We start from the raw sequence: 25,660 nt of genomic DNA, 5'->3' as shown, positions 1-25,660 counted from the left end.
CCCCCACCAAGCCATGCCCACAGAACCGGTAGGGAAAAAAATTGAATGGCACCACTGACCTGAATATGTTGTGGGACCAAGTTTTATTTACAGAACTTGAAAAGTCCTCTTTAGCTCTGTAGTAAGAGGCTTTTTTCCCCTGCAAATCAAGGGTAATTAGCAACTTATGGTTACTCCTTTCTTGGCCAATGGGAAAAATTAAGGACTTTCTTTCTGTTTTGCTGTTGTATCTACTCCATGTTTCTACTAGCCCACTATATTCAGCTAGAGAACACCCTCCATTCTGAATTCCAATTCTCTTTTTACTGCATATTTGGTTTTTCCTTTTGTTTTTAAATTAAGCAGCTCCTTTTATTTAACCCCCTTTCCCCCAAAGTGGCCATATAATAAATCTTTTGTATGCAGTGCTGTATTCTTACTCAGCTGGAAAAAAAAGTTGAATGCACAGAACTCATTATGTGCATCCTAACAACATCCTACAGTCACATACGGTATTCAAAGCCTTTGGTCTGGTTCCCAACCACCTCTAAAGTTGCTGCATGATAAGTATTATATTGATACCACAGAAGGAAAAGCATTAAATATATTGCAAATATACCATATAGATTGTATTAACATATTTACTCATTGGAAGACTGGTGTTGGGAATGAGTGAAGGCAAAAGAAGGGGACAGCAGAGGATGAGATAGATAAGAGTCATTGATGCAATGAACATGAATTTGGACAAACTCTGGGAGATAGTGGAGGACAGTGGGGCATGGTGTGCTATGGTCCATGTGGGTTGCAAAGAGTAGGACTCAACCCAGTGACTGAACAACATATTTACATTTTAAATAAATTGATTTTTTGACTATTTCTTTGACTAGTCTATTAACTTTTGACTATTCTTTTGACTAATCTATTGACTATTGCTTTGTCTTGGCCTCACCCATTTATTGGAATGCAAACCCCTAGTTTGTTTCTCAAGTCAAATTTGTGCTATGTCAGTAAACAATTTCAATACTATGCAAAATGAATAGTATTTCCTGAGTCATTCCTAGACATCTCTGTGCAGTTTACTTATGAAACAGATTTTAATTATTAGGCTTAACAGCAGTGCTACAAATACTGTATGCAAGCCTGAAACAAGCTATTCACCAGAGAAGCCATCTGGATTATTTGTAGTTAGTGGCTTCTGGATTGTAGCCATTAACCTTAAAATGGCACACTAGTTTATAAATAGTGAATTACTACATAACCCGGGCTACACAACACAGCCCCTTTAAATATATATATATACTGAAGTGCTGCAGTGTTTTTAGGAATGAATAGGAAAGATTATGCTGAAAGAGGACTGTGAAATCAAACTCTGCTAGAAACAACATAGAATAAACCAGTGTTTCTATCCATAGGGGAAATAAAAATATTTTGAATATCCTTGACCTTTAAAACATCAAATCCTCACCAGCAGAGCAGGTTTAGTGTCACGATCATAAGGGGTGGTGAGTAGAGAATCATACACTTGATTTTCTGTATATGCCTATGTGCGTGTGAATACATATTGGGGCTAAAATAATGATGATCCAAATGACCTTCCTCCCATATTATAAAGGTTTTATGAAGACCAAATGAAAAGTAATGCCTCCAATGTTATAAATTGCCAACAGGTGGCAGTACTGATGTGCTAAAAAATCTGACATGTTCTTTAGCATCTCTTCTTTCATTTGAGACTATGAGATGTTTCAAGAAAATATTGTGTTGCTATTGTTTGTGAAACAGAAGCCTGTAATAACTTGTCACAATGCTTTAAGCAACATGCCATACTGGAATTTTTTTTTTTTTTACTGTGGGAGTTTTTCCAGCTGAAATTTACCACACAATGTAAGCTATTTATGCTAATCCTGTTGGCCTGTGTAACTGTGTGTATATAAAGATGGTGAATCAGGAATAGCTGATTTGTATGATCAAGAATAAAGCAGCAACTGATGAGTTTCATAACAGGAAGGTGAACTGGTTCAGGATAATCATTCAAAGTGAAATTGCTATGCAGGTTGATATTTCACAGGAACACGTGGGCCACATCGATCTTCTTCCACATTGAAAGATTTGGGCAAGATTAGTTTGTTGCAAGCTGGCAGCAGACATGAAAGCGTCAGAAGCTGAAATTTGCCAGTTAACCGAACTTTGCCAGTTGTCATGCTACGAGAATCAAGGTAAGGATGTAATCAAGGTAAGGATGTAAGAGCTCATTTCAAGGACAATTTTCTGTTTCATTTATTAAAATATACATTGGAACTCTTTCTGCACAGTCTATATAGAAATGAACAGCTCAAAGTTAATCAGCCTTGCAAATGCTCTGTTTCAATCCCAATTACTATGCTCTCAGAGGAAAAAAATGTAAATTTTCACGACTTCAGGAAGACATCCATACAATTTTGTTGGCAATAAGAGGGAAGTGATTTACCATTCCCTTCTGAGATATCTTTTGTTGTTCCAGACTAGCTTAAAGCAGTAGTATTTCACAGTGATCTTCTCTCCAAGTGTTAATCATTCCACAAACTTCACCTACCATACTAAGGAAGATGATGGCCATCAACCTCACTTAGCTTACTAATTATGGTTGATGACCATCATCACACATTTTTATTATTAACCTTCTAGCCATATCATAGTTACCTTTGAGGTCCATTGTTAAAACATAGAAGACATGTAACATAATCATCCAGATGTTAATGGACAGACTTACCTTTTGCACAGAAGCAGCAGTGCCTACAGTCAAGGAATGAATAAGGTCTTCTTCTGATTTCAATGCAAGAATAGCTTTTAAAAAAAAAAAGAACCTGCGTGTGTAACTTAGGGGTGACTCACATGTAAAATATTTCATTTGTTTAATTGCACAGCAGAGTAAACAGACCTAGAATTCCACATGCCTCCAAGGCAGACAAAGTTGAAGCTTTGGACTTTGCTAGCTGGCTTTGTAATTCTGTCTGGTTTACCATCCTTGTGTGTGGGTTGCTGAAATGGCCTCCGAACCAGCCCTGAGTGAAAACATTCCCTATTTAATAAAACAGTGAAATATAGAAGCAGAAACATTGTAAAAGAGGCATTGGACTCTTCAGGTGTCACCTTAAACCAAACTGTTTGGACATTTTATAACTCCCAGTTGACCAAGATGGGGGGAAGAAAAAGAAAGCAGCAGGCTGTTATAATACAACATTGATCCCTAAACTGACTTCAGTTCCATAAGCCTTCCTAGAGCAAATTACTTATTAAACATAACAAGGTGTCTGACCTTTGCCACCTCTCCATCATAGAGGACATTTCTTGTTTTTATGAACAAAGCCTTTTGAAGGGCCATTTACAAAGTGTCTCTCTCCTATGCCAAACAGCAGCACTTTTGTTGGATCAAGCTCAGATTAAGGCATTAATGAATCAAGGTCCTGTCTTTTGAAAATGTACATTAGACTTTTCTAGATTGGATCTTTGTTCTAGGCCTCTTCTGGTAAAATTGAATTTCTATTATTTTTTTCAATTCATTTATTATCTAGGGAACTCTAGGATCACGTTCAGATCCAGTGAAAAATGGCAGGGTTTAATAGTCCATAGAAACCTCAACAAAATTATTGGCGCACGGTCCCATTGCGAACTGGTAGTAAAGGTAAGTAGAACCCACCCCGGTTGGCATACTAACAGGAGGAGATAATCCATGCTGCAATATTTTGGGGCAATCCTTAATGGTCTATCACTATTTATCATGGACCTACACTATTAAACTCATCTGTGTTGGAATGAATTCCATTGAATCAAATTTTGTCTGAAAGTGGATGGGCTTGCTTAGTAAGCAACAAAGAAAATTTGCTTTGGTCATGATGTTACAAACCCTGAATAACTGTGTTAAGATTTGGATACGAGTAAAATAAATGAGTAAAAGTCACAGAGTTCAACGGATCAAATTTGTCCACTGCAACTTTTTGTTAAAGAAATTACAAAAAGACTACCATGGCTGTGTTATGATGTGATTAAGTTGCTGAGTTAATCCAACTGTCTGTATTCGGGCATGATTCAAATGACTAGGTTCATACAACAAATCTGGCCTACTCTTGGGCAAACTCACCTACAGAAAAGGAAAAGCGGGCACTGTTTTAAGATGAGAACTACTTTGGTATATCTTCTCTTGCTCACCCCATTCCCAAAATTCCTAAGTATAATGTATGCCAAAAGGGAAAAAGAGATGCCGTGTTTTCATTTTGCAGAGCACCACAACTATTCTCAAGAGGGGCTAGAGTAAAATTGATCAGAATACTATATCCTCTTTCTGCGGGCGCCATGTGGCAAGGAAGAATGAAGGGCTATTTACTGCTTTGAGACTGTCTCCCCAGAAAAACAGTAGATTTAGGGCTTTTAAATGCAAGAGGGAAATGGTGGCTCATGTATTTTGTAGCTACTCTTTCGTAGCAAAGGTGTTTGTTTGTTTGTTTTGCAAAAGGTCAAACACACACAGTATGTTCTGGAAATGTGCCATATACTGGTATTTATTTATTTGCGTGGGAGGGGGCATGAGCAGATTTTTGTTGCTTCTGCAGTGTGTTTTGGGAGGAATGACGGAATGTTGTTGTTTTTTTCCACATTTACAGCGGGAACTCTGGCTAATTGGCATTGCCTGCCTGTCTTCTCTATTCTGAGGATTCGGGATGAAGATGCTTATAAAGCCATAGGTTGCAGATCTTGGGGTATAAAAATGATGCTACAGAGAAAAAACAAAACTAGAAACAAAGAATATGATTATTAACTCGACCTTCTAAAAACCTGAACTTGATGCACGTAGCTCCTGAAGTTTCTCTCTGCTTAGAATAGCTAGAAGTATGTAACACTATCAACCTTCCATTCTGAAATTAATGTTTACAATGCTCAACTGCAATTTAAACCTAGTTTGTAGGATTGAGGTTGAGGTTGGCTCTGTTTTTAGATGAAACTTTAATAGCATTAGACACTTGTGTAGCATTTTAAAAGCTTCGTATCACAAAAGTTATATGTATAGTTGATTTGCTTTGTTTTGCGTCCCAAACAGGTCTATTGCAGTCTGAGTAACCATTCTTTAGTTACCTTAGAGTGCAGAATATCAACCTATTTTACAGTTTGAATCAGATGATGTGTAATAAAATATCGATTAGCATGAAAACAGTAGAGACTCTACTTTGGACCACTATAGTAGTTGCATGGATCCCAAGTCCTAACATTTGGTCCTCCCATTTGCTAGTCAGTCAAGGTTCAAGGCAGGGATGGGTTCCACTTACCTTTACCACTGGTTTGCAACGAGAGCACGCACGCATGCCTCTGCGCATGCGCAGATCACCCATGATGACGTCGGGGTGGGTGGGCAGAGCCTCCCGCCAGTTTTACTATCGGTTCTATAGAACCAGACCGAACCAGAAGCAACCCGCCACTGGTTCAAGGGCATTACTATGTGAATTGGACAATTACTTGTGGAGCATCTCTCTGATGTTCTATTAGGGGAATCTTCATCGTGTTTTATTTTCTTTGGGGTACAAAAGCCCTTGAACGATAGAAATACCTTAAGGTAGAGAGATGATGAGAAAGAAAGCATATTAGCAATCATAGATGCCCAGTAAAAGCCATGATACAGTAATGTCACATGTCAACATTCATGAAATTATTGAAGATTATGTCATGTCAGTTGCTCTTTTGGCCCCATGTGGGTACCCATGCTAACATTGGAAGTCAGCCAGCAGAAATGTTCTGTAATGTTCTTCCCTTGTCTGTACTTTAGCCATCAGTTGGGGTTGCATTACTCTTTGTATTTGTGGGACTGTTCAAGAGTCAGTTGCAATACATTTTGAGATATGTTCATGATTATGTCATTAGTGGTGGGCTGCAAACAGTTTAACAACCGGTTATCTGAGTGTGCGCTTTGCGCCCACACGCACACTTTGTGTGCACACGCACCTAGCGTGCTTGCAGACAGCATTCAAAATACAGCAATTTGAAGCTCAGGTGCTTACCTTCTAAGGCAGCCAGTCAGTAGAATAGCGGAAGCGTGGAAATCAGCTGTGCTGTACTAATCAGCTGAGCCAGAAAGAAGGAAATATAGGACAGGATAGGGCAGGGGCGCATGGGTGGGGCCAGCTGATGGTTGGAACTACCAGTTCACTAGAACCGGTCCGAACCGGCAGCAGCCCTCCACTGGTCATTAGGTACCCTTTATGGCATTACAATAGGCATTACTATGTTTTCCTTTTGCTGCATCTTCATGTAAAATTATACTGTGCAACCCAGCCCAGGAAGAAATGTTAGTCTGATTGCAACAGCCACCATCACAATAAATAATTGAGACAATTACCGTATTTTAAAATTCAACCTAAGTGTTACTGGATCAGTAGCACAATGAGGTGTGTGTGTGTGTGTGTGTGTTTGTGTGTGTGTGTGTATGTGTGTGTGTGTGTGTGTGTGTGTGTGGATTGAAAAGAGTCTTCTTCTGAGTCTTTGGCATTATTTTGGACAACTGGTAATGATTCCTAAGATTGGAAATTTGTTGCCAATTCAATATAAGTCTTTCAGAAATCCACCCACATATGAAATGGACAATAGATTAAGATCAGCCAGAAGGCTGACATAAGGTAAGACTGCTAGTTAAATTTCCAACTCCAAATTGATTGTTTTAATTTATATCTTGCTGCAGTTTCAGAACTTTCAGTGGTGGAGAGAGAATATATTTGTGTGTGTGTGTGTGTATTTGTGTAATAGGCTGATGGAAGCTAAATAAAGCACAATTGTAAATTTAAACACTTTAAAGAAATTAATGTAATTGAAATGATGGAACATCAAGAAATATGAGCACGAAATGTCTCAAAAGCATGAGCCCTGGTGGCGCAGCAGACTAAAGCACTGTTATTAACATCAGCTGCCTGCAATTACTGCAAGTTCAAATCTCACCAGGCTCAAGGTTGACTTAGCCTTCCATCCTTTCTAAGGTAGGTAAAATGAGGACCCAGATTATGGGGGCAATAAGCTGACTTTGTATAAATATACAAAAGTATGAAGGCTATTGCTTAATGCATTGTAAGCTGCCCTGAATCTTCGGAGAAGGGCGGCATATAAATCAATTTTTTTAAAAAAATGACATCCTGATCCTAGGAGCATAATCACTCAGAATTATTTGTCAGTTTTTCTTAACAAACCACTATCTCTCCCCCCCACCCCATTCTTTAGTTGAATTTTTGCCTTTGGCTTGTCACAAATACTAATTCCTCTTAATTGAAACCCTTCAACTAATACTCTTAGGATACTAAATACTGGTTGCAAACTTGAAAAAATAGTTACTTTCAGGGCAATCCCGAAGAATCATTTCCAAGTGTTTTGAGCTGAAATCTTAGGCTGCAATTTGGATGCACGATTTTAGGCTGCTCCTGTGCAACTGGAGTTTTGCTTTACGAGGGAATTTTATCACTCCCATGTCTAGAATCTTTTGCCCATGGGCAGTCATTAATATTCCCACTTGATTACTGCTGTATCTGATAGCTGAGACACTTAATACATGCAAGCTGAGATTTTGGTTGAAACTGGCAAGGCTCGATCTGCAGCTTCTTAGAAAAAATATGTGACTGAAAATGCATTTAGATTTTTATATATTGCTATATTAATGTATGAATAAATTCAGTCCAAGCTGTGACTTCCAAACCGCATCATGGCATGCCTTTGTTAAGCTTTTATTGTTTGTTTGCACAAACTCTATAAAATATGGAACAATAAGATTTTGGATTATTTCATTCAAATCAATTTAAGACTAGTTTACGGTATGAGCTGATATTTATAAAACATTTGCAAAAAAAGCAAAACAAAACAACATAGCAATCATGCTTTTGTTGTTAGCAAAAAGATATTCTCTATTTAAAGAGAATATATTTAAAGAGAATATATTTATTTAATTTAAAGAGAATATCTAAAGTTAATTTGTTTTAAGGTTGATAGACAGATATTTCTATCACAGACCAGAGGTTTTTTTGTTTTTTTTTAAGGCTGAGTAGAAATAATTTAAATGTACTGAACTTTCTTACTGGAATCAAGCAAAAATGCTTAACTTTACCTGGATCGTGCTCTTGCTAATTTTTTTTTCATACAGCTATTTCTTATCAAGCTGTATTCTGTCAATGCAAAAAAAACAACCCTAACTTTCTGTTCAGTTTAGGCAGCCCAGAATCCTTTTTAATTGTTCTAGTTTGGAAAGAATGTTTTTCTTCTCCCAGCACAAAATGTCCTATGAGGACAATCTAATGAGTCTTGAGGACAAGCTTGGGACACACCTTTTCTGTGGCTATCCCAGCCCTTTAGTACAGCCTCACCCCCTGAGATTCAGAGTACTCTCTTTAACTTTCAGGGGGCTGTGAAAACCTGGCTCTTCACCCAGGTTTTGAACTAGGATAGAAGTGAGCCCAGCAAATGTAAGAGCGTGGTGACTCTATGATGATATAGTGCTGAGCATTGAGATATGTGGGATTGCTGGGTTGGTTTGCTCTTTTTATTTAGTGTTAATGTGAGCTGCCTTGAATTATCTGCTGTAAGATAGTTGGCCATATAAGTTTTTAAATAAGTAAATGATGGGACAATAATCTACTAAACTCCAGTTCGCCCGGCAAGTATTTTTAACTGCAAGAGAGACCATTTTCTTTACACTGGATTCTCAAAAGCTCAGAAGATCCGGGTAAAGTTAAGCATTGACAGCTTAAAATCCCACACTGGTGTGTGTGTGTGCGCGCGCGCAAATGTGTGTGTGTTGGAAAGTTCCTAAAGTATGGAAAGTACATAAGACATACAATCGTAAGAAAATTCACATGAGCAAAAATGAATCCCAGGGAAATTGACTTCAAGAGGGAGACGAAGAAAGAAAAGAAAGGGACATAGGGCTGAAGAATATTGCAGGAACACTGATTTCTGAGATCTTCTGATAATTCAGGCAGAATTTTTTTTCTGGAGGGGGCCTCTTTGATATGGGTTTATTAAACTTCTATTTATTTAAGAGAACTATCAAAACTCCCAGGCCCTGCAATAATCCTGATAACCTGTAGATTTCAGCATCCAGAAAGTAATTTCATAGGACTATCAGTTTTATGAGAGATCAAAAGTTGTGTCAAAAGCATACAAAAGTAAAAATTAAGGCTTGGAGGTCCAAGCCTGTCATAGTACATATTCAGAAAAGCAAATTCTTATATTTTATGACATTGTGTAAGTATGTTAAAAAAATTGGCAGAGAATCCACTAATCGCAATCTTGACCTTCCCCACATTAAATTGGATGAGAGCAGCCGCACTACCTAGTTTCATTGTGGAGGCATGGTAAAAACAGGTTCTTGGACCAGCACAATTTATATTTCTATATTTCCTATGACAGGAGAGAAACACCTTTATGTGACTATCAAAAACATCATCTTTAGTCTAAGAGTTCAGCTGGTAGGTCTGCATGTTTGCTACTCATTCAACTGATTATTCTTTCACGTACATAAACCTATCTATTTTTCCATATACTTTATAGGGTTAAAAATAAGTGATCCAATCTCATGATTTCTCAGTGCAATTTGAAGTGGTTTATTTTCTCATCTACACCAAAAATTAAAGTTGGTAATTCCTTTCTATTTTTTTTTTTTAAAATTCCCATTCAGGGAGCATTCAATGAACTCAGGCAAGCAAGTTGTTTTTTATAGCTGGCACTTTAGCTTATATTAAAAGTTCCAATCAGATGAAGATAAATCAGCAGGCTACAGGGCGTTCTATGAAGATGTTGTGTTTATAAATGGCTTCTATAAAAACCATCCATTTTAAATAGGGGACATCTGGTACCCTATTTCAAAGTTGTTTTCAATCAAATGATCTCCCATAATGAAGTTGTGTCAGTGGGGAGACAACTGACAGAATTTTTAAGATCACTTTGTGAAGCCTGTTCAAAAGGTTTTTCCTCCAGACCATATTGTGATCAATTCCATAGCACATTTGCTGCTACACAAGGCCAGCTGTTGCATCTGTTTGTCTTCTTCGTTAGTATCCTCATACAAAAGCAAACAAGAAAAGCACACACACACTTTCTGAAACTCCACCACCTGATGATTCTTTCTTTTGTGTAGGTGTGGGAGGGAAAAGATCTGGCTTGAAAGTTAAATACCAGGAAGAACTAATTGTTGCATCATGTTTAGAGTACATTGTGTACTTATTAGGTCTAATTCATATTACATTATAGTGCAACAGGTTTACCAGCATGAATGGATATTTATGCATAGTGCATTAATGAATGTGCCACTAAAGAAAGGAGAAAATATTGAAAAAAACAATCTCAGGTCCTTTACTGCATCCTTTGTGGATGTTAAAAGAGTAGAAGAGTAGTCATTATATATTTTTCTGGATGTATGTTATTTGTTTGTTTGTTTTGTTTTGTTTTGATATTTTTCTGGACATGTTGTTTCCCCACCAAAAGCAACATTCCAAATTATCGGGGGGGGGGGGGGAAGCAAAAATACATAAAGCTGTGACAATTGCCAGGATAACTGTTTCATTCTAATCTTTTCACAGTTTTTGAGGTCAACTGGAAAACAGTTTTAATTCAGTGATAGGTCACATAGTTACTGAAACTCTTTTTTGAGGATCTGGGTCTTGCAAAATGACCTGTTAACTTTTGGGACTAATAATAATAATATGTAAAGAGAGACAGAAGAAGGGAGGGGGAAGAGAGGGAGGGAGTGAGGGAGAGAGAAAGAGAGAGAGAGAGAGAGAGAGAGAGAGAGAGAGAGAGAGATCACAAAAGCAAGGAAAGTAGAAAACTGGAAAAACCTTGTCCTGGCCCACCCCTACTATTGTATAATTCACTTCCTTCTGTAATTAGTTCAGTCCTTACCTTGCAATTTCCTCTGGCACAAGGATTCCAGCCTTTTGAGATGCTGTCTGATCATAGAGTGTCCTTACTTAACTTCGGAAGAGCCACGAGACAGTAAATGCCCCAGCCAATTCCTCCGGTTGGCCAGCTGCTTTATCAATATGAAAAAAAAAGTTTCTGGCAGAACCAAAGGCAGCTGAGACCCTTTTCCTGACGGTGATTAATGAGAATAGGATGTTGCAGATTTGCAGTGGATTCCAAAGTATGAGACCGAATAGACTGTCCTATATTTAGGAGCAAAAGAAGTGATTTCAAAAGCTGGCCGATGTTTTTAATTTTGAAATGTAAGGACTGTGATTCTATTCTGATTTGAGCAGCTGGGGCGGGAGGTGGGGGCGGGGAGAAATTTAGCTTCCTCTTTCTTTATAGTTACAATCCTACTTCAGACACATAATGTGAAGAATCCAGCTGTCTGGGAAAGGTGGAAGGAAAGAGAACAGGACAACCAACAGCAAGCGGATGGACTCAGAGTGGCAATGAGTGTACCACTGAGAAACTTGAAAGAAGAGTTTAGAGATAGATCGTCAGAGAGAAAATCCATATGGTAGCTAGGAGTAGAAAATGACTTGATGGGACACAAATAAAATCTCTAATTGGAAGAAGCTATTTTCACTTTCTGAACCTTATCTCTTAGTTTCTGCATAATGCAAGTCCAGAAATGTTCTGGGTGGCTCCAAGCAAGCTGAATAAATGGTTGGAAAACAAATGTCCCATTTCATAATTGCAGTGGTGCGAGTCTCATTAGTTTGCAGTCTGTGTTGGCAGGGGGGCAGAGGTCGACCTCGAGGCACCTTATTTGTGGGGTGCCGCAAGGGTCAGTCCTCTCACCCCTTCTGTTCAACATTTATGTAAAACTGCTAGGTGAGATCATCCGTGGTTTCGGGGTGAGTGTTCATCAGTATGCTGATGACACACAGCTATACATCTCCACCCCAGACCACCCCAATGATGCCCTTGCTGTGATGTCCCGTTGCCTGGAGGCCGTGCGGATCTGGATGGGGAGAAACAAGCTCAGACTCAACCCCTCCAAGACTGAGTGGCTGTGGCTTCCGGCGTCCCGGTATAGTCAGCTGGTACCATCACTGACAATTGGGGATGAGATCTTGCTCCCCACAGAGAGGGCCCGCAACTTGGGTGTCCTCCTGGATTCACGACTATCTTTAGAAGATCATTTGACGGCCGTGGCCAGGGGTGCCTTTTATCAGGTTCGCCTGATCCGCCAGTTGCGTCCCTTTCTGGATCAGGATGCCTTGCGCACAGTCACTCATGCCCTAGTCACCTCCCGTATGGCCTACTGTAATGCTCTCTACATGGGGCTCCCCTTAAAAAGCACCCGGAGGCTCCAACTGGTCCAGAATGTAGCCGCGCGGGTGATTATGGGCGCAGCTCGTTGCGCCCATGTAACACCTCTCCTCCACGAGCTGCACTGGCTCCCGGTGGTCTTCTGGGTGCGATTCAAGGTGTTAGTTATCACCTTTAAAGCGCTCCATGGCTTAGGACCTGGGTAGCTATGAGACTGTCTTTTGCCACCAATAGCCTCCCACCGACCAGTTCGTTCTCACAGGGAGGGACTACTCAGGGTACCGTCAGTCAAATTATGCCAACTGGCGACTCCCAGGGGGAGGGCCTTCTCTGTGAGGGCTCCAACCCTTTGAAATGAACTGCCCCGAGATACGAAATATCCCTATCTCCGTGCTTTCCACCATGCCCTCAAAACCCTGATGTTCCAACAGGCGGGGCTAAACATATGAACATGTGAATGTTTTTAAAATGTTATCTAATTTTAGGTTCTATTTAATTGGGCCAAACTATGTTATAATAATAATTTTAATTAGCAATTTTATGATGTTTGTGTATCTATATTTTTCTTGACTGTACACTGCCTTGAGTCCTACGGGAGAAAGGCGGTATAGAAATATAATAAATTAATTAATTAATTAATTAGAACACATACATATGGATTGTTGTGTAAGGGAGGCAACGTGTAAAGTCTTATCCATCAGAACAAGTTACCTGGCTGTCGTTCCCCATGACACATGGATGTTTTTAAAATAAGTATTGAACAATCTCTTGCACTGATCCTCTAACGCTCATTCCCCTGCCGTGTAAGAAGCAGGTACAGATAGTCCTCGAGTTACGACCATAATTGAGCCCAAAATTTGTGTTGCTAAGTGAAACATTTGTTAAGGGAGTTTGCCCTATTTTACGACTTTTCTTGCCACATTTGTTAAGTGAATCATTGTATTTGTGAAGTTAGTACCCTGTTTTCCCCCAAATAAGGCATCCCCTGATAATAAGCCCAATCGGGCTTTTGAGCGCATGGCAATAAGGCCAAGCACTTATTTCAGGGTTCAAAAAAATATAAGACAGGGTCTTATTTTCAGGGAAACACGGTAACACGGTTGTTAAGTGGATCTGGCTTTCCCATTGACTTTGCTTGTCAGAAGATGGCAAAAACTGATCACATGACCCCGGCACACTGCAACTGTCATAAATATGAACCACTTGCCAAGCATCTGAATTTTGATCACAGGACCATAGGGATGCTGCCCATTATGCCGTGGTCATTAAGTGTGAAAAACGGTCGTAAGTCACTTTTTTTCAGCGCTGCTGTCACTTTGAACGGTCCCTAAATGAACTGTTGTAAATCAAGGACTACCTGTATTTGTCAGCTACAACTCTGAAAACTCTTTGAGTGCTGGAAAGGGGAGAAGTTGTTCCTTTGTTGCATCGCTTCTTACAAGCCAAACGGCGATCGAAGGCGGCAGGAGAGGCTTCTTCCCAAAAAAGAACCGGGTTTAATCCAACCGGGTTTCTCGCTGGGTTCAGGCACGGATGGCTTTTATTGATTTATTCGAGGGCCGAGGAAAGGGTTAATTTTGGAAGAGGGAAGCCAGAAGGGGGGGGAAAGCTGGAAGAGTTCGTCTCGGCGCCCCGCCCCCGCGCGCGTGTGTGTGGAGGTGGCGCGCGGCGGGAGGGGGTGGGTGGGAGGCAGGAACGGCGGGGGGGGGGGAAAGAGCCGGCCAAACCTGGCCTCCCTCTCCTGTTGTTCTCTCCCGACGTCTCGGCCCAGGCTGTAAGTCGAGGAAGGCAAGGCCGCGCGCGCTCCGGTCAAAAAAAAAAAAAAAAAAGCGCTCTCAGCCCAGCTGCTTTGGCAGTAAGACATGCGCATTGCGGAGCGCCCTCTCACCCCGCTCAGTTATGCCAAGTATGTGAGAGCCCGAGCAGCAGCAGCGGCGGCGGCAAAGAGCGAGAGGCGCCCAAGGACCAACTAGAGAAGATCATGGCGCGCTCTCGCCAGCCGCGCTCCAAGCTGTTGCGCTTGCCGTTGCCACCGCCGCCGCCTCCGCTTTGCTCCAGGAGCCACCAAGCAGCGGCACCCCTGCTGCGCTCGACGGCAGCGAACTGAAGGAGACGACCCAGGCATGGCTGACCCTCTGCGTAGGACTTTCTCCAAGCTGCGAAGTAGGAGGTCGCAGCGAGTAGCCACAGGCGCCGGGGAAGCCGCCGCCGGAGACCCCAGCGAGAGAGGCTGCAGGGGCGTCGGAGCCCACGGAGGGAAAACCCAGCAGAACCTGCACCTCCATCACCCCTGCCTGGAAAACGGAGTGGCGACCGAAGCGTGTCCCGGGTTGGGAAGCCAGGTGGGCGGTTGTGAAGTGCTCCTCGTGTCTCCGGGCTTGCGGGAATCGGCTGCCTGGTCCCGATGGGGAAAGGCGGAGATGCCCGGAGAAAGGTTGCCGGGAGCCTCCGTGGCCCGCGCTTGCCCTCCGAGAAAGCGCGCGGAAGGCAGGGCGCTGCAGCAGCCGAGCCCCCCGGAACTCCGCGCGCCTCCGCTGGCCGCCGAGCTCTGCTTCTCCTCGTCCTCCTTTTTCCCGAGGGGCTCGGAATCCGGCCCGGCCCTGGAGTGCGGCGGCGGGAGCGAAGAAGACGACTATTACGATAACCAGAGACTGCCTGGCTGGGGCTGCCAAGGAACGGCCCGAACGCCCGAAGCAGCAGCCCGGGGAAACAAGGAAGGCAACGCGGCCGCCGGTCCGGCTGCTGGCGGCGGCAGCCGGGCCAGAGCGAGAGAAAGCACCGGCAAACTGCGAAGCCAGCTCCAGGAGGCGTATTACCTGTTGATCCACGCCATGCACGACCTGCCTCCGGCCAGCCCCACCGCTGGAGGACCCTCGCCCCAGCCCACTAGCCATCTGCCCGCCTCTGAGGCTGCAGAGAGTGATGCTTTACGCTGGTCTTTCTCCTGCGCAGACGGATGTTCGCCGTTGCAAAGATCCGATCCCTGTGCCCAAAGCGCAGCCAAGAATCCCATCTGGCGCCAGGGCATCAGCAAGAGTCTGGAGAGCCTCTGCTTTCCCCAGCCTTCCGCATCCAAGCTGCCGCTCCTGCCGAGATGTCGGAGCGAAGGTGCGCTCCAGTCTCTGCCTCAAGAGCCACTGGAGCCCCGTGGCCACCTGCTGCTCGAACCTCAGGAACTTGGCACCAGCCGGGAAACCTGCTTCCTGGCAGCTGCCGCACATGGCTCTGGTGACAGTGACTGTGAGAAGAGTCTCAGCAGCCAAGGCCTTGGTGAAGCACATCCCCCAGGGCTCCAGGAAGACTTGGAGGAGCTGTTGGCCCATGAGCTGTATGGAGCCCAGGGTAAAATGGTGGATCCAGCGAGAGCAGCCAGGTGTAGCCGTGAGGGAAGACCCCAGCAGCCCCCAGAAGATGCCTCCCCGGGCCCCTTCAAGCCACCCGCCGTGACTGTTCGGAAGCTGCAGAAGTGGATGTACAAAGGACGCCTGCTCTCCTTGGGCATGAAAGGCCGGGGTGGGACAGCTGGGATGTCCCCCCCATCTTCCCGCACCAAGGTCACTGGGAGTTGCAGGCCACTTCTTGGCAGAGGAGAGGGGCTCACACTTTCGCCCCCTGCTCACTTGAACGGCCCAGGGGCCAAGGCCCGAGTATCCCCTTCCGACCAAAGAATCTTGCTGACAGGTAATGATTTCTGTGGTCTCCTGTTTTCCTTTCAAGGGCCTTGTGAGCCTAAGGGCTTTGTCCCACTTTTGCTGTTAAGAGTTTCCCCTCTTTCTTGCTTCTCCGTGGTGAAAGACTTAGCTTGTTGAATGTCTGCTAAGCCTAGGAAACCAGCCATTTTGAAAGCTGATAACCATACCAAAGCCTCGTGTACTCTGTGGTCTTTTTCCAATTGGCTTATCTCTTCAGCAGCTTCCAGGGGCAAAAAAGGTAGTTTTACTTTTCCAGCCTGGAATACATGATTTATGCAGTGAAGTTAATTGAACCTTGTTTACACAATATTATACAACCCTCCTAATTTTCAACCCAGAAGGCATGCAAACTCCAATGCCAAAACCTAAAATGTAAACAGCAGGCTAAATCTTCAGGGGAGAAGGAGTCTCTGTCCGTGTTTGTAGAGCAGAGCTAGACATTTTCCATAAGGAACGTACCACAGTTGAGTTCCTTTCGGCATAACCTGCTGCATAATACAGTCTGGTTAAATGTTAATACTTGTGTAAACTGCTTCTGTTCAATGTTGACAGTTTAAATGTGTTTTTCTTTGGCTTTATTATTATAGTTTGAAGCATATGGTGTCATGCTTCTGGAACTCCTGTTGCTAAGAGTGCAAGTAAGGATGAGAAATAAGCATATTTGACAATCCTTTTGTAGCTAGTATCATAACCTGTAAAAAATTGCCACGACAACAATGTATACTCTAATATGTCACATGTAACATATAGAAGTTGCTATTGTTTTAGGAATTTGGATACCCGGTGAAGAGAGATAGGGTTTCCACATGGGTATTTGCTACACACCTACTTCTTATTTCTCTCAATCAATATGAGTTCACAAATGATGTCTCCATATGTATACTTCGACCTTCCCTAATTAGATCACCTGTAGATTGAGCATACTGTAGTTAAATGTGACCAGGGACTATACTGGCTAGGAATTCTCTGAGCTGCCATTCAACACACTTGGGACAGTAGATTAAAAAATGGACAGTGCTAATAAAATTGGACTACCACTTACATCATTCCCTGGGTAGGAAGCTAAGGGTAATGAGCATTATAGTCCAAAACAGTTAGACTGTATCTGATACACAATTAGGCAAGTGGTTTCAGAAGTTGAAATGAAGGCTGTGTGAATGTTTGATTTTCAGATTCAGTTCAAAAAGCTGATTTGGATAAACTGATCTGATTTAAATTGGTTTTGGTTATTTTGGATATTTTGCATACCTACATAGGAACTTTTTCAAAAAAGAACTGACTATTTGGTTTTCATGGACTCCTGGAAATATCAGTGACATATACATAAATACTCTTCTCATCTCTCTTTTAAAACCCCTGCTTCAAGCAGCAGCAGAAATTGAAAAAACATGGGTCTGGTGAAGCCCTGTGACCTCATTTTATTCTGTCTATTCTGAGGGGTGAAATATTCTAGGAAGAGCTGCCAACTCAGCATGGCCATTTCTAGAAAATGGCTTCCTTTGTATATTAATTGTGTGTGGCTAAAGTGAGTTAATAACTCACTTATTCAAGTACCCATATGTGAAGCAATCTTTCTAAGTCTCATTCCATTTATTTCTTTTAACCCAGCATTGCAATAGTTCAGCATAAGCCTGAATCTCACTAAATGTTAATAAAGGGTCAGGGAGGAAGATGGGACAAAGTAGAATGAACTATCTTTTAAATTACAATGAAGGGAAAAAAATTGAGGGAGAGCCTTCGTAACTATGCCTTGGCTCCAGACCACACATATTCTTATGTGCGGAAATTAGAAGTTGTAGGTTTTTAAAATGGCAATCTGGTTAATTACTTGTTGGGATAATCATCTTTTTATTGTGCATGCCTATTTTATCATCATCATCCTGAATCAGTTCATTACAATATGAAGACATCTTCATTGAACATTATGGACCGAATCTATTGGTCTACTTCAGTGCAAGTTGTTAGACTTTATAGACTAGGCTTGAGAGAGAGTGACTTCCCAAAATCACCTAGTGAGCTTCTGTGCCTAAGGGAGGGCCAGAATCTAAATCTCCATGCTCCAATACCTTAAGCACTGTACCACATTGTTCTTGCATGCCTATATAGTAGGCAAGGAGGGCCATCTCAGAAATGTGTAGCTTTACCAAACCTTTAATTCTACTTGCATTATTGAATAACTTCTGAATCAGCTAAATTATTTGTTTTTCTTTTTTTAAGAACTAGACATAGCCTTAAATCTAGTTTTTACATGTATGGTTATGTATGAACGGTTATGGAAACAAGTTATGTGTTCAGAATCCACTCTTCAGAAACACAGGTATCTATAATGTAGGAATAAGCATCTTCTATTTTAATATATTCTGATCTGTTGACTGGGAGCTAGTTTGGAATAGTGCTTAAGGCATCAGGCTAGAAACCATGAGATCATGAGCTTTAGGCCCACATTAGGAATGAAGCCCTGGGTGATCTTGAGCCAGTCACTTTTTCTCAGCCCTAAAAAGGAAGGAATGACAAACCAGTTTTGAAGGACCTTGCCAAGAAAACAGCAGGGACTTTGCCAGGCAGTGTCCGAGAATTGGAAAGAATTGAACAGTAGTAAACAAAAATTGAATTGGAAAGAATTGAGCAGTAGTAAAAAAAAAGATTATTTATATTTATGTTGTTATGTTAGCCTTCAAATATTTATCTTACTTAATATTTATCAGAAATATTTATCTTACTATATAGTAGAATTAGCCAGTTTGGTGACTTCCTTGTATCTTGAACTTCAATTCCTATGAGTTAGCATAGGTAATAGTCAAGGTTTAGAGGAATTTATGCATTTGTTAGATATATATCCTATCTTTTAGGAGCTCAAAGTGACAAATGTAGTATTCTCTTCTCCCCTTTTTTCTACAGCAGTCAATCTGTGACATAGGCTGGGCTAAGCAAGAATGAGTGGTCCAAAGTTACCTAGGAAGTTTCCATAGCTAAGGGTAGACTTGAACATCTTTCTCCCTAGTGCCAGTCCAGCACTTTACCACAACACGATACAGAATTATATGCCCACACTGAATTTCATAAATTCAAAATACCTGGAGGACATAGGGTTGATTGTCCACATCTCAGAAGCATTGCATAATCCATCAGAAATTGCATAATCCATCATGCTTAATCATAAAATCAGTTAAGTAGTAGATGTACTGCAAGGGTGTTCCATATCCACCCTCTGATTCCTTCAGTGAGTGGAGAAATATGATTTCCAAGCTACCTTAGCTTGAGTTAACTGCTTTACTAAATGCTGTGTGTGTGTGTGTGAGATACTACAAATATTTGCTTAGTCTCTCCAAATTATGCATATTTTCTTCATAGAGGAATTGGAATCAATACCAGCTAGTACAACTGCTTCTAAAGTTTGTTGAATTTCCAGGAATTTTACACACCTTTGTATAAATTCTCTCCGGGTGTTGCTGGAAAATCCAAGAAGTAAACCTGCTGTGTTATTCAGGACCCATCCCCCAACGTTACTGTGTTCAGGTGAAAAGGCGTTACAGGTGTTTATGCTTTTCATAATGTTTGAAGAAAGACTGAATTACATTAATAGGCATTCCCTATCTTGCCCTTTTAGCAGTGTGTGGTCTCTCATTAACTGTAGAATCAGTTACATTTTAGTATGGTTTCTTTTTCTTTCATGTTACAACTTTTCCATGTAAGTACATACTAAATTACTGTAGTAGAAAATGCTTTTCAAGCGTGCAGCCACATTTTGTTTTATGTTCTGTTTTAGGATTATAACAGGTTTAAAGTTTCATTGCTTTAAATCCTACTAGATTTATTACAAAACACTTCTTCAGAAAAATATAATTAGCAAAAGCATGCTAAGTATTGGTTGCAAAATATTATTATATTTCACATATTGTTTTACAGGCATAGGGAGGTTACAATGCATATAATTATAATGTACCTTTTAATTATACAAAGTTGAATAGGCATAGTAAGAGAAGCAGATATGTTCAAGAAGTAACTATGCTATGTTGTGAACAATTTTTGGCATGTAGAGTTATAGTATCTTGCTTAGAATTACTGTTTAAAGCAAAATATAAATACTAGCACAGTGAGCAATTAAATGATAGCAAGTTCAATTTAGAATGGATGGTATTTAAATGAGGAATTCTCCATCTTTAAAGGAGACTTAGAAGACCTTATGAGAATAAAAACAGAAAGAGAAAAATCTGTGTTACCTTTAAATATAAAGAAGACAAGGTAATATCAACATCCATGAGTTTACACTTGAATATGTGAAATAGCGTTTTTTTAAGCAGAAGGATAAAGATGGGCATTGTGCTTGAGACGTAAAGACAAGTTTAATCCTAAAACCAATGCAGTACAAATGTGGGATAGATCATAAAGGATCAGGTCATTTTCGTAAGAGTAAAGATACTGGTTAAAGCAGGGGTCTTATATGGTACTGTACAGTTGTGAAAGCTGTTTACTTTGAGCTTCAAATTATGAGTTTGGAATTGGCTACTACAAGTATCATGGTGAACAAGAAAGAGCAATCAGTCAGTCCCAGACCAAATAATTCATCTCTTAAAACTAGCAAGCAGAAATGTATATATTGGGCATATAATTCCACCTCTATCATATGCCCAAAGTCATCCTGATAAACGGAATTTGAAAAAGGGGATAGAGCTATAAGTTACTAAAAACAGCCTTTGCTATGTGTGACTAAATAGTGCAAACTATTACTTGAATTTAGGTATTCAAGTACATGATAAATACATGATAAGTGTAATATCATGAAACCTTAAACTTTGCAATTAACTTAAAAGAGCTCACTGAATTAAATAGCTGAACAAGAGATGAGCTCCCCGTTTCGTGGTTAAGATATTGAACTTGGAAGATGCAGATTCAAGTCCTTGATAAATCATGGAGTTCACTGACTAACATTGAATCAGTCATGCATTCTCTGCCTATCCTCTCAAGGAGCTAAAAGTACACAAGATCCATCATGTATGCCATATTACCCTTCCAGAGGACATGATAATTCAGTTGAGAATGATTCTTGGTAATTTCATAGACATAGCCAGTATTCTTGGCAAGAAGGTGGAAGGGAGATTTGCCGGTACTTTCTTCAGATACTTTTTTTTCCTGATCTAGGCCAAATTCTTGAGATTTTTCTTATGGTCTCCCTTTGGAGTCCTAATCAGGTCTGAACCTGCTTAGTTTTAAAATCAGCTGGGGCCTATCTAACTAAGCCCAGAATTGTGTGCACTGGCTCAAAAAAAAGGTTGTCTAATCCTGCTGTAGATAATTATACAATTTTATTATTTTTATATGTTTTGTGTGACTAACAGATTTTAAAATATTTTTAAAAGGGATATGTTCCCGTATTTGTTTGATTAGAAGCAGGAGGAATACGTTTATTAAAAATCCAACTTAAATAGGTCTTGTTAGCTGGGAATATCTTACTTCCAGAAAAGCCAGATACATTCCATTCAAGAATAATGCTGTTGTGCTAGTTGAAGCAGAGCTTCCTTACTAAGTGAGCATTTATTGAGCATTTATTAAAGGATGTAATGGACTTCTGATTTGCGTTGTTGTTAGCAGAGGGGGAAAGGGGTAGTCCCCTTTTTTTGGCATTATCAGTATTCTTGGAAAATCATACAAATTCTGATATTACCATAGTAACATTGGTACAGTAGTTATATCATGTCTATTACTGCTGTCAATATATCAAATTACGTAGTTTATTCATAATGTACTTATGTACATTATGTACATTATGTACTTAATTTATGTCTCTTAAATTAAGAGATTGCTTGACTCTTGAATCAAGCTTGCCCCTTCTCAACTTGGTGCCTTTTTTAAGTATTGCAAATGAAACTACCAGCCAGTTTGAATTTAGTCTTTTATATGTGAAAGTGGCATTTTTAGAATTTCTGGGTAGATGTGGTGTGCTGTTTCTCTTATCATTGTGGGTTGATATTGCCCTGCCCCTCACTATTTTTTTTTTTTTAAATCCTTTCTGGCCTGTGTAATCAATTTAGTGGCATTTATTTTATATCTTGAAGTGAAATACAAGTAAACTCACATGCATTAATTAAATGTATCCATAGTGATCTCAATGGTAACTAGATACAATGCATGAAAAACACGCCAGACACAATGTGCAGTTGTGACATGTTGATTTTAGTATTCATTGGCTTCTAATACAATTTAGTCTAACTAAATATAGAGTGGTTTGGGCAATCTGTTTTTCCAAATATTTTTTGAAATATGTTTCCCACTAACTTCAGCCATCATGCAGAGGATATGTATGTAGGGACATTTATAGTTTTTCAACATCATCCAGGCCATACATATATCACTCTTGCATTACAGATATATCTATCCAGATCTTACTCAACATTTCCTTGGAATTAAATCCCAGTGATTTTAATGGGATTTGAAGGGCTATTAAGGCTTTAAAGGAAGCTGAACTGCCTTCAGCTATAAACATATTTTGCGACTGCTCATAATATTCATGAATGAAGACAAATATACGTGTACCAGGATAATGTTGCAGGATCCAATGTGGGTCAGTCACCAGGACCAGAAGCTTTGTCTTCTGAGATTTCAGACTTGTGCTGGAGCCCATCTTCAGGGAACTTCTACTCTGACATACAGTAGTCTGCCAGAGAGAAGTTTTTTTTTGTTTTTTTTTTAAAATTTGATTTATATGCCGCCCTTCTCCGGAGACTCAGGGCGGCTTACAATGCGCTAAGCAATAAGTTCCCTCAGGATGGGCTCCAGCACGAGTCTGAAAGCTCAGAAGGCAAAACCTCTGGTCCCAGTGACCAACCCAAATTGGATCCTGCTCACAATATTATTTCATAATTTTAAATAACTTTAGATAGGGAGAAATAAAAATAAATCTACATAATCTTGTGGACATAATCGTACAGCTTATGAAATATATTATCAGGCAGTTGAGTAAAACCTAAGTTTTTTGGGTTTAGCGACACTAAATAAAATTTGCCATATATTCATTAAAATAGATAGATATAAAGGTTAAGACTGGATCAGATCAGTGGTGGGTTCCTCCCGGTTTGGCCCGGTTCCACCGAGCCAGTAGTGGTGACGATATGACATCACCGAACTGGTTCTGACCCCTGCCGCCCCCCCGCATTATTCTTACCTTTTATTTGGCCCCACCCCCAATCTGTTGTTGCCTCCTGAGTCACAGTTGGTCGGCTAGAAGGAAATAAACTGTTTAAACTCTTGCTGCGGGGCTTCAAAGGGCCGCCCTACAGCTGATCAGTGTTAAAAGACAGTCTGGTGGTAGACCGGTGCCTCCAAAAATAAATGGGTAGACCAGTGCCTCCAAAAACAAATGAGTAGACCGGTGCCTGCAAAAATAAATGGGTAGACCAGTGCCTCCAAAAACAAATGAGTAGACCGGTGCCTGCAAAAATAAATGGGTAGACCAGTGCCTCCAAAAACAAATGAGTAAACCGGTACAGCTCTGCAAGCAGTTAAAAGCCTGGTAGACCAGTACCTCTGCTAAATCCTAAAGAATTGTCACATGACCATCAAGCCACACCCACAGAACCTGTAGTAAAAAAATTTAGAACCCACCCCTGGATCAGATGTATTATGTTGACCATGGTCTGAAAAAATACTGCAATTCTATACCAAATATATAAGCCATGCTTAATGGAGCACCTGACATTTAATAACCAGTCTTTCTAGTATTACAAAGTTGCATGGATGGCAGTAGAGAAAACATTATCAAGATTTTGGTAATAATTTGGCCATCATCTTGATGGATGATTAACTTTGGAAGTTATTTTTCTGTGTTTCATTTGGACTTTACCTTTAAAACAGCTTGCTGTATTTCTTTCAGCACATTTTATCATGTAGCATTTAATCATATCACCCTTGATTCTGTTACATGGACAGAATAAGTTTTGCCATTTTGCAACTGGACTATTATCTTCATGGATGAAATCTTGATTGCATTGTGTTATTTTATGGCTCTTTTTTATGTTACAATATTTTACATACACCTGATACCAATAATGACAACTTGATGACATCTAACACACTCTTTTATTCCCTCTTCCATTTTATAGAGCTGATCGAAAATGTTTACATACCTTCTGTGAGCAGAAGAGAACTTAAGAACTTGAAATCCAGTGAAGTTTCCGAGTGCAGGCCTCAGATTGCTAGCATTACTGTGTCCAAGAAGCGAAACTGGTTACATCAAAGTTCTCTGAGAGTACCTAGTTTGGAAAAAGGAAACTCTTACAAGAAATTTTCAGGAGAAAATTACCAGGTACTGAAATCTTCCAGTCCTTTCTTTGAGCCAAAAATGCCTCAGACTTTTTCCAAATTTCTAGGACAGGAAAGCCCTAGAGGAAGAGTCAGTTCTGCACATGCTGCTGAGAATGGAACAAGATCTTTGGCACTACAAAACTGTACTTTAGATTTTGGTGAAGATAATGATGCAGATGATGAAGGAGAAATATGGTACAATCCTATCCCTGAAGATGATGAGCCTGAGTTCCCTTGTTTTCTAAGTGGCCATAATAATCATTTGGACCCCCAAGCCTTGAATTGCAAAATAGCACCTGGGAATGATTTAATCAAAGTCATAGGGCATAATGAAGGCCTTCCTCAATTTTTAGACTGTTCTGGAAATGGTCAGCCTAGAGAAACAAGTCAAACAGATAATGTGCATTCAGTGGAATATTTGCAAACACAAAAGCCAAAGCCTGTATGCAATACTCTGACTGGGTCTGCAGTGGATGAAGGTCTTCTTAAACCTACTACGGGAGGTAAGAGCAATGTAAACATTTAACTTACAGTATAATTATGTCTGCCCCCCATAGCCATGTGATACAGTCATGTTTTAGAGGTGAAAATTCAAATCTTAAGTTGGAACTAATTATGCACAACCTACTTAGATGTGTAGATGTCTGTCTTGTATGAATATCATGTTCAGCTGAAATAATTATTTGTACGTGTAATATATGCATTTCCTAATAATGTGTGTGCATCAGAATACATTTTTATAAAATTTCACCATATCTCAGGCCTGTGGGAAATCTCAATGTTCTACTCTGTCAGAGTGGGCAGGAAGCATATCTGAATCACAGCTGGTTTCTTCAGCTTCATATTAACTCATGGCTGCATTTTTGTAATTTAAATCACACATGTGTTAAGGTGGCAAATTATTGTTTAGCATGCTAAGATTATAAAAATCATTAAACTGTAACTATTCTATAGAGATGGAAAGAAATTTATTTGGCGCCATTACTGTGAAATGGTACATTGAAAATCAATAACTGCTACAAAAATGTTGATTTTTTTTTTCTCCTGAGGAAAGATAAATTACATTTGTAAAATAGGCAATCCTCGCTCAGGAATCTCAATTCCATCGCTAAATGATGTGGTGCAAGACGCAATTTGATATGGCTTCATTGACTTACAGCAGGGGTGTCAAACTTGCGTTGTCATGTCACGTGATGTATCGTGACTTTTTTCCCCTTTGCTAAATCGGGAATGGGTGTGGCCAGTGCGTGACGCATTTGGGGCACGGGCTGCAAGTTTGACACCCCTGACTTACAGGAACAGTTCCAGCAGTCTTGTTTGCTGTTGTTAGGTGAATCCTGCAGGTCACAGCCTCCCATGGTTATGTGATCACTACATGTGACTTGTCAGCATCCCCATTAATTTACTTGTCAGAAGCCAGCAATGCAAATTGAAAATGGCAATCATGTTCCCGTAGG

At 40.5% G+C, this 25,660-nt stretch overlaps 1 protein-coding gene across 2 annotated transcripts in view; it reads left to right on the top strand.

The window, feature by feature from the left end:
• Positions 1-13,737: 13,737 nt before the first annotated feature.
• The window catches only part of SYDE2 (synapse defective Rho GTPase homolog 2), a 45,721-nt gene continuing 33,798 nt past the window's right edge, over positions 13,738-25,660 (top strand). For both annotated transcript variants that reach the window (XM_034437126.3, XM_087889890.1), the window contains exons 1-2: positions 13,738-15,894; positions 24,002-24,706. In XM_034437126.3, coding sequence (XP_034293017.2) covers positions 14,337-15,894; positions 24,002-24,706 — 2,263 coding nt within the window. In that variant the 5' untranslated portion in view covers positions 13,738-14,336. The remainder of the gene's footprint in view (positions 15,895-24,001; positions 24,707-25,660) is intronic.

The sequence above is a fragment of the Pantherophis guttatus genome, chromosome 3, assembly GCF_059756535.1.
Source record: "Pantherophis guttatus breed Tessera chromosome 3, ASM5975653v1, whole genome shotgun sequence".
NCBI lineage: Eukaryota > Metazoa > Chordata > Lepidosauria > Squamata > Colubridae > Pantherophis > Pantherophis guttatus.
This window is presented reverse-complemented; position numbering and strand designations above follow the sequence as displayed.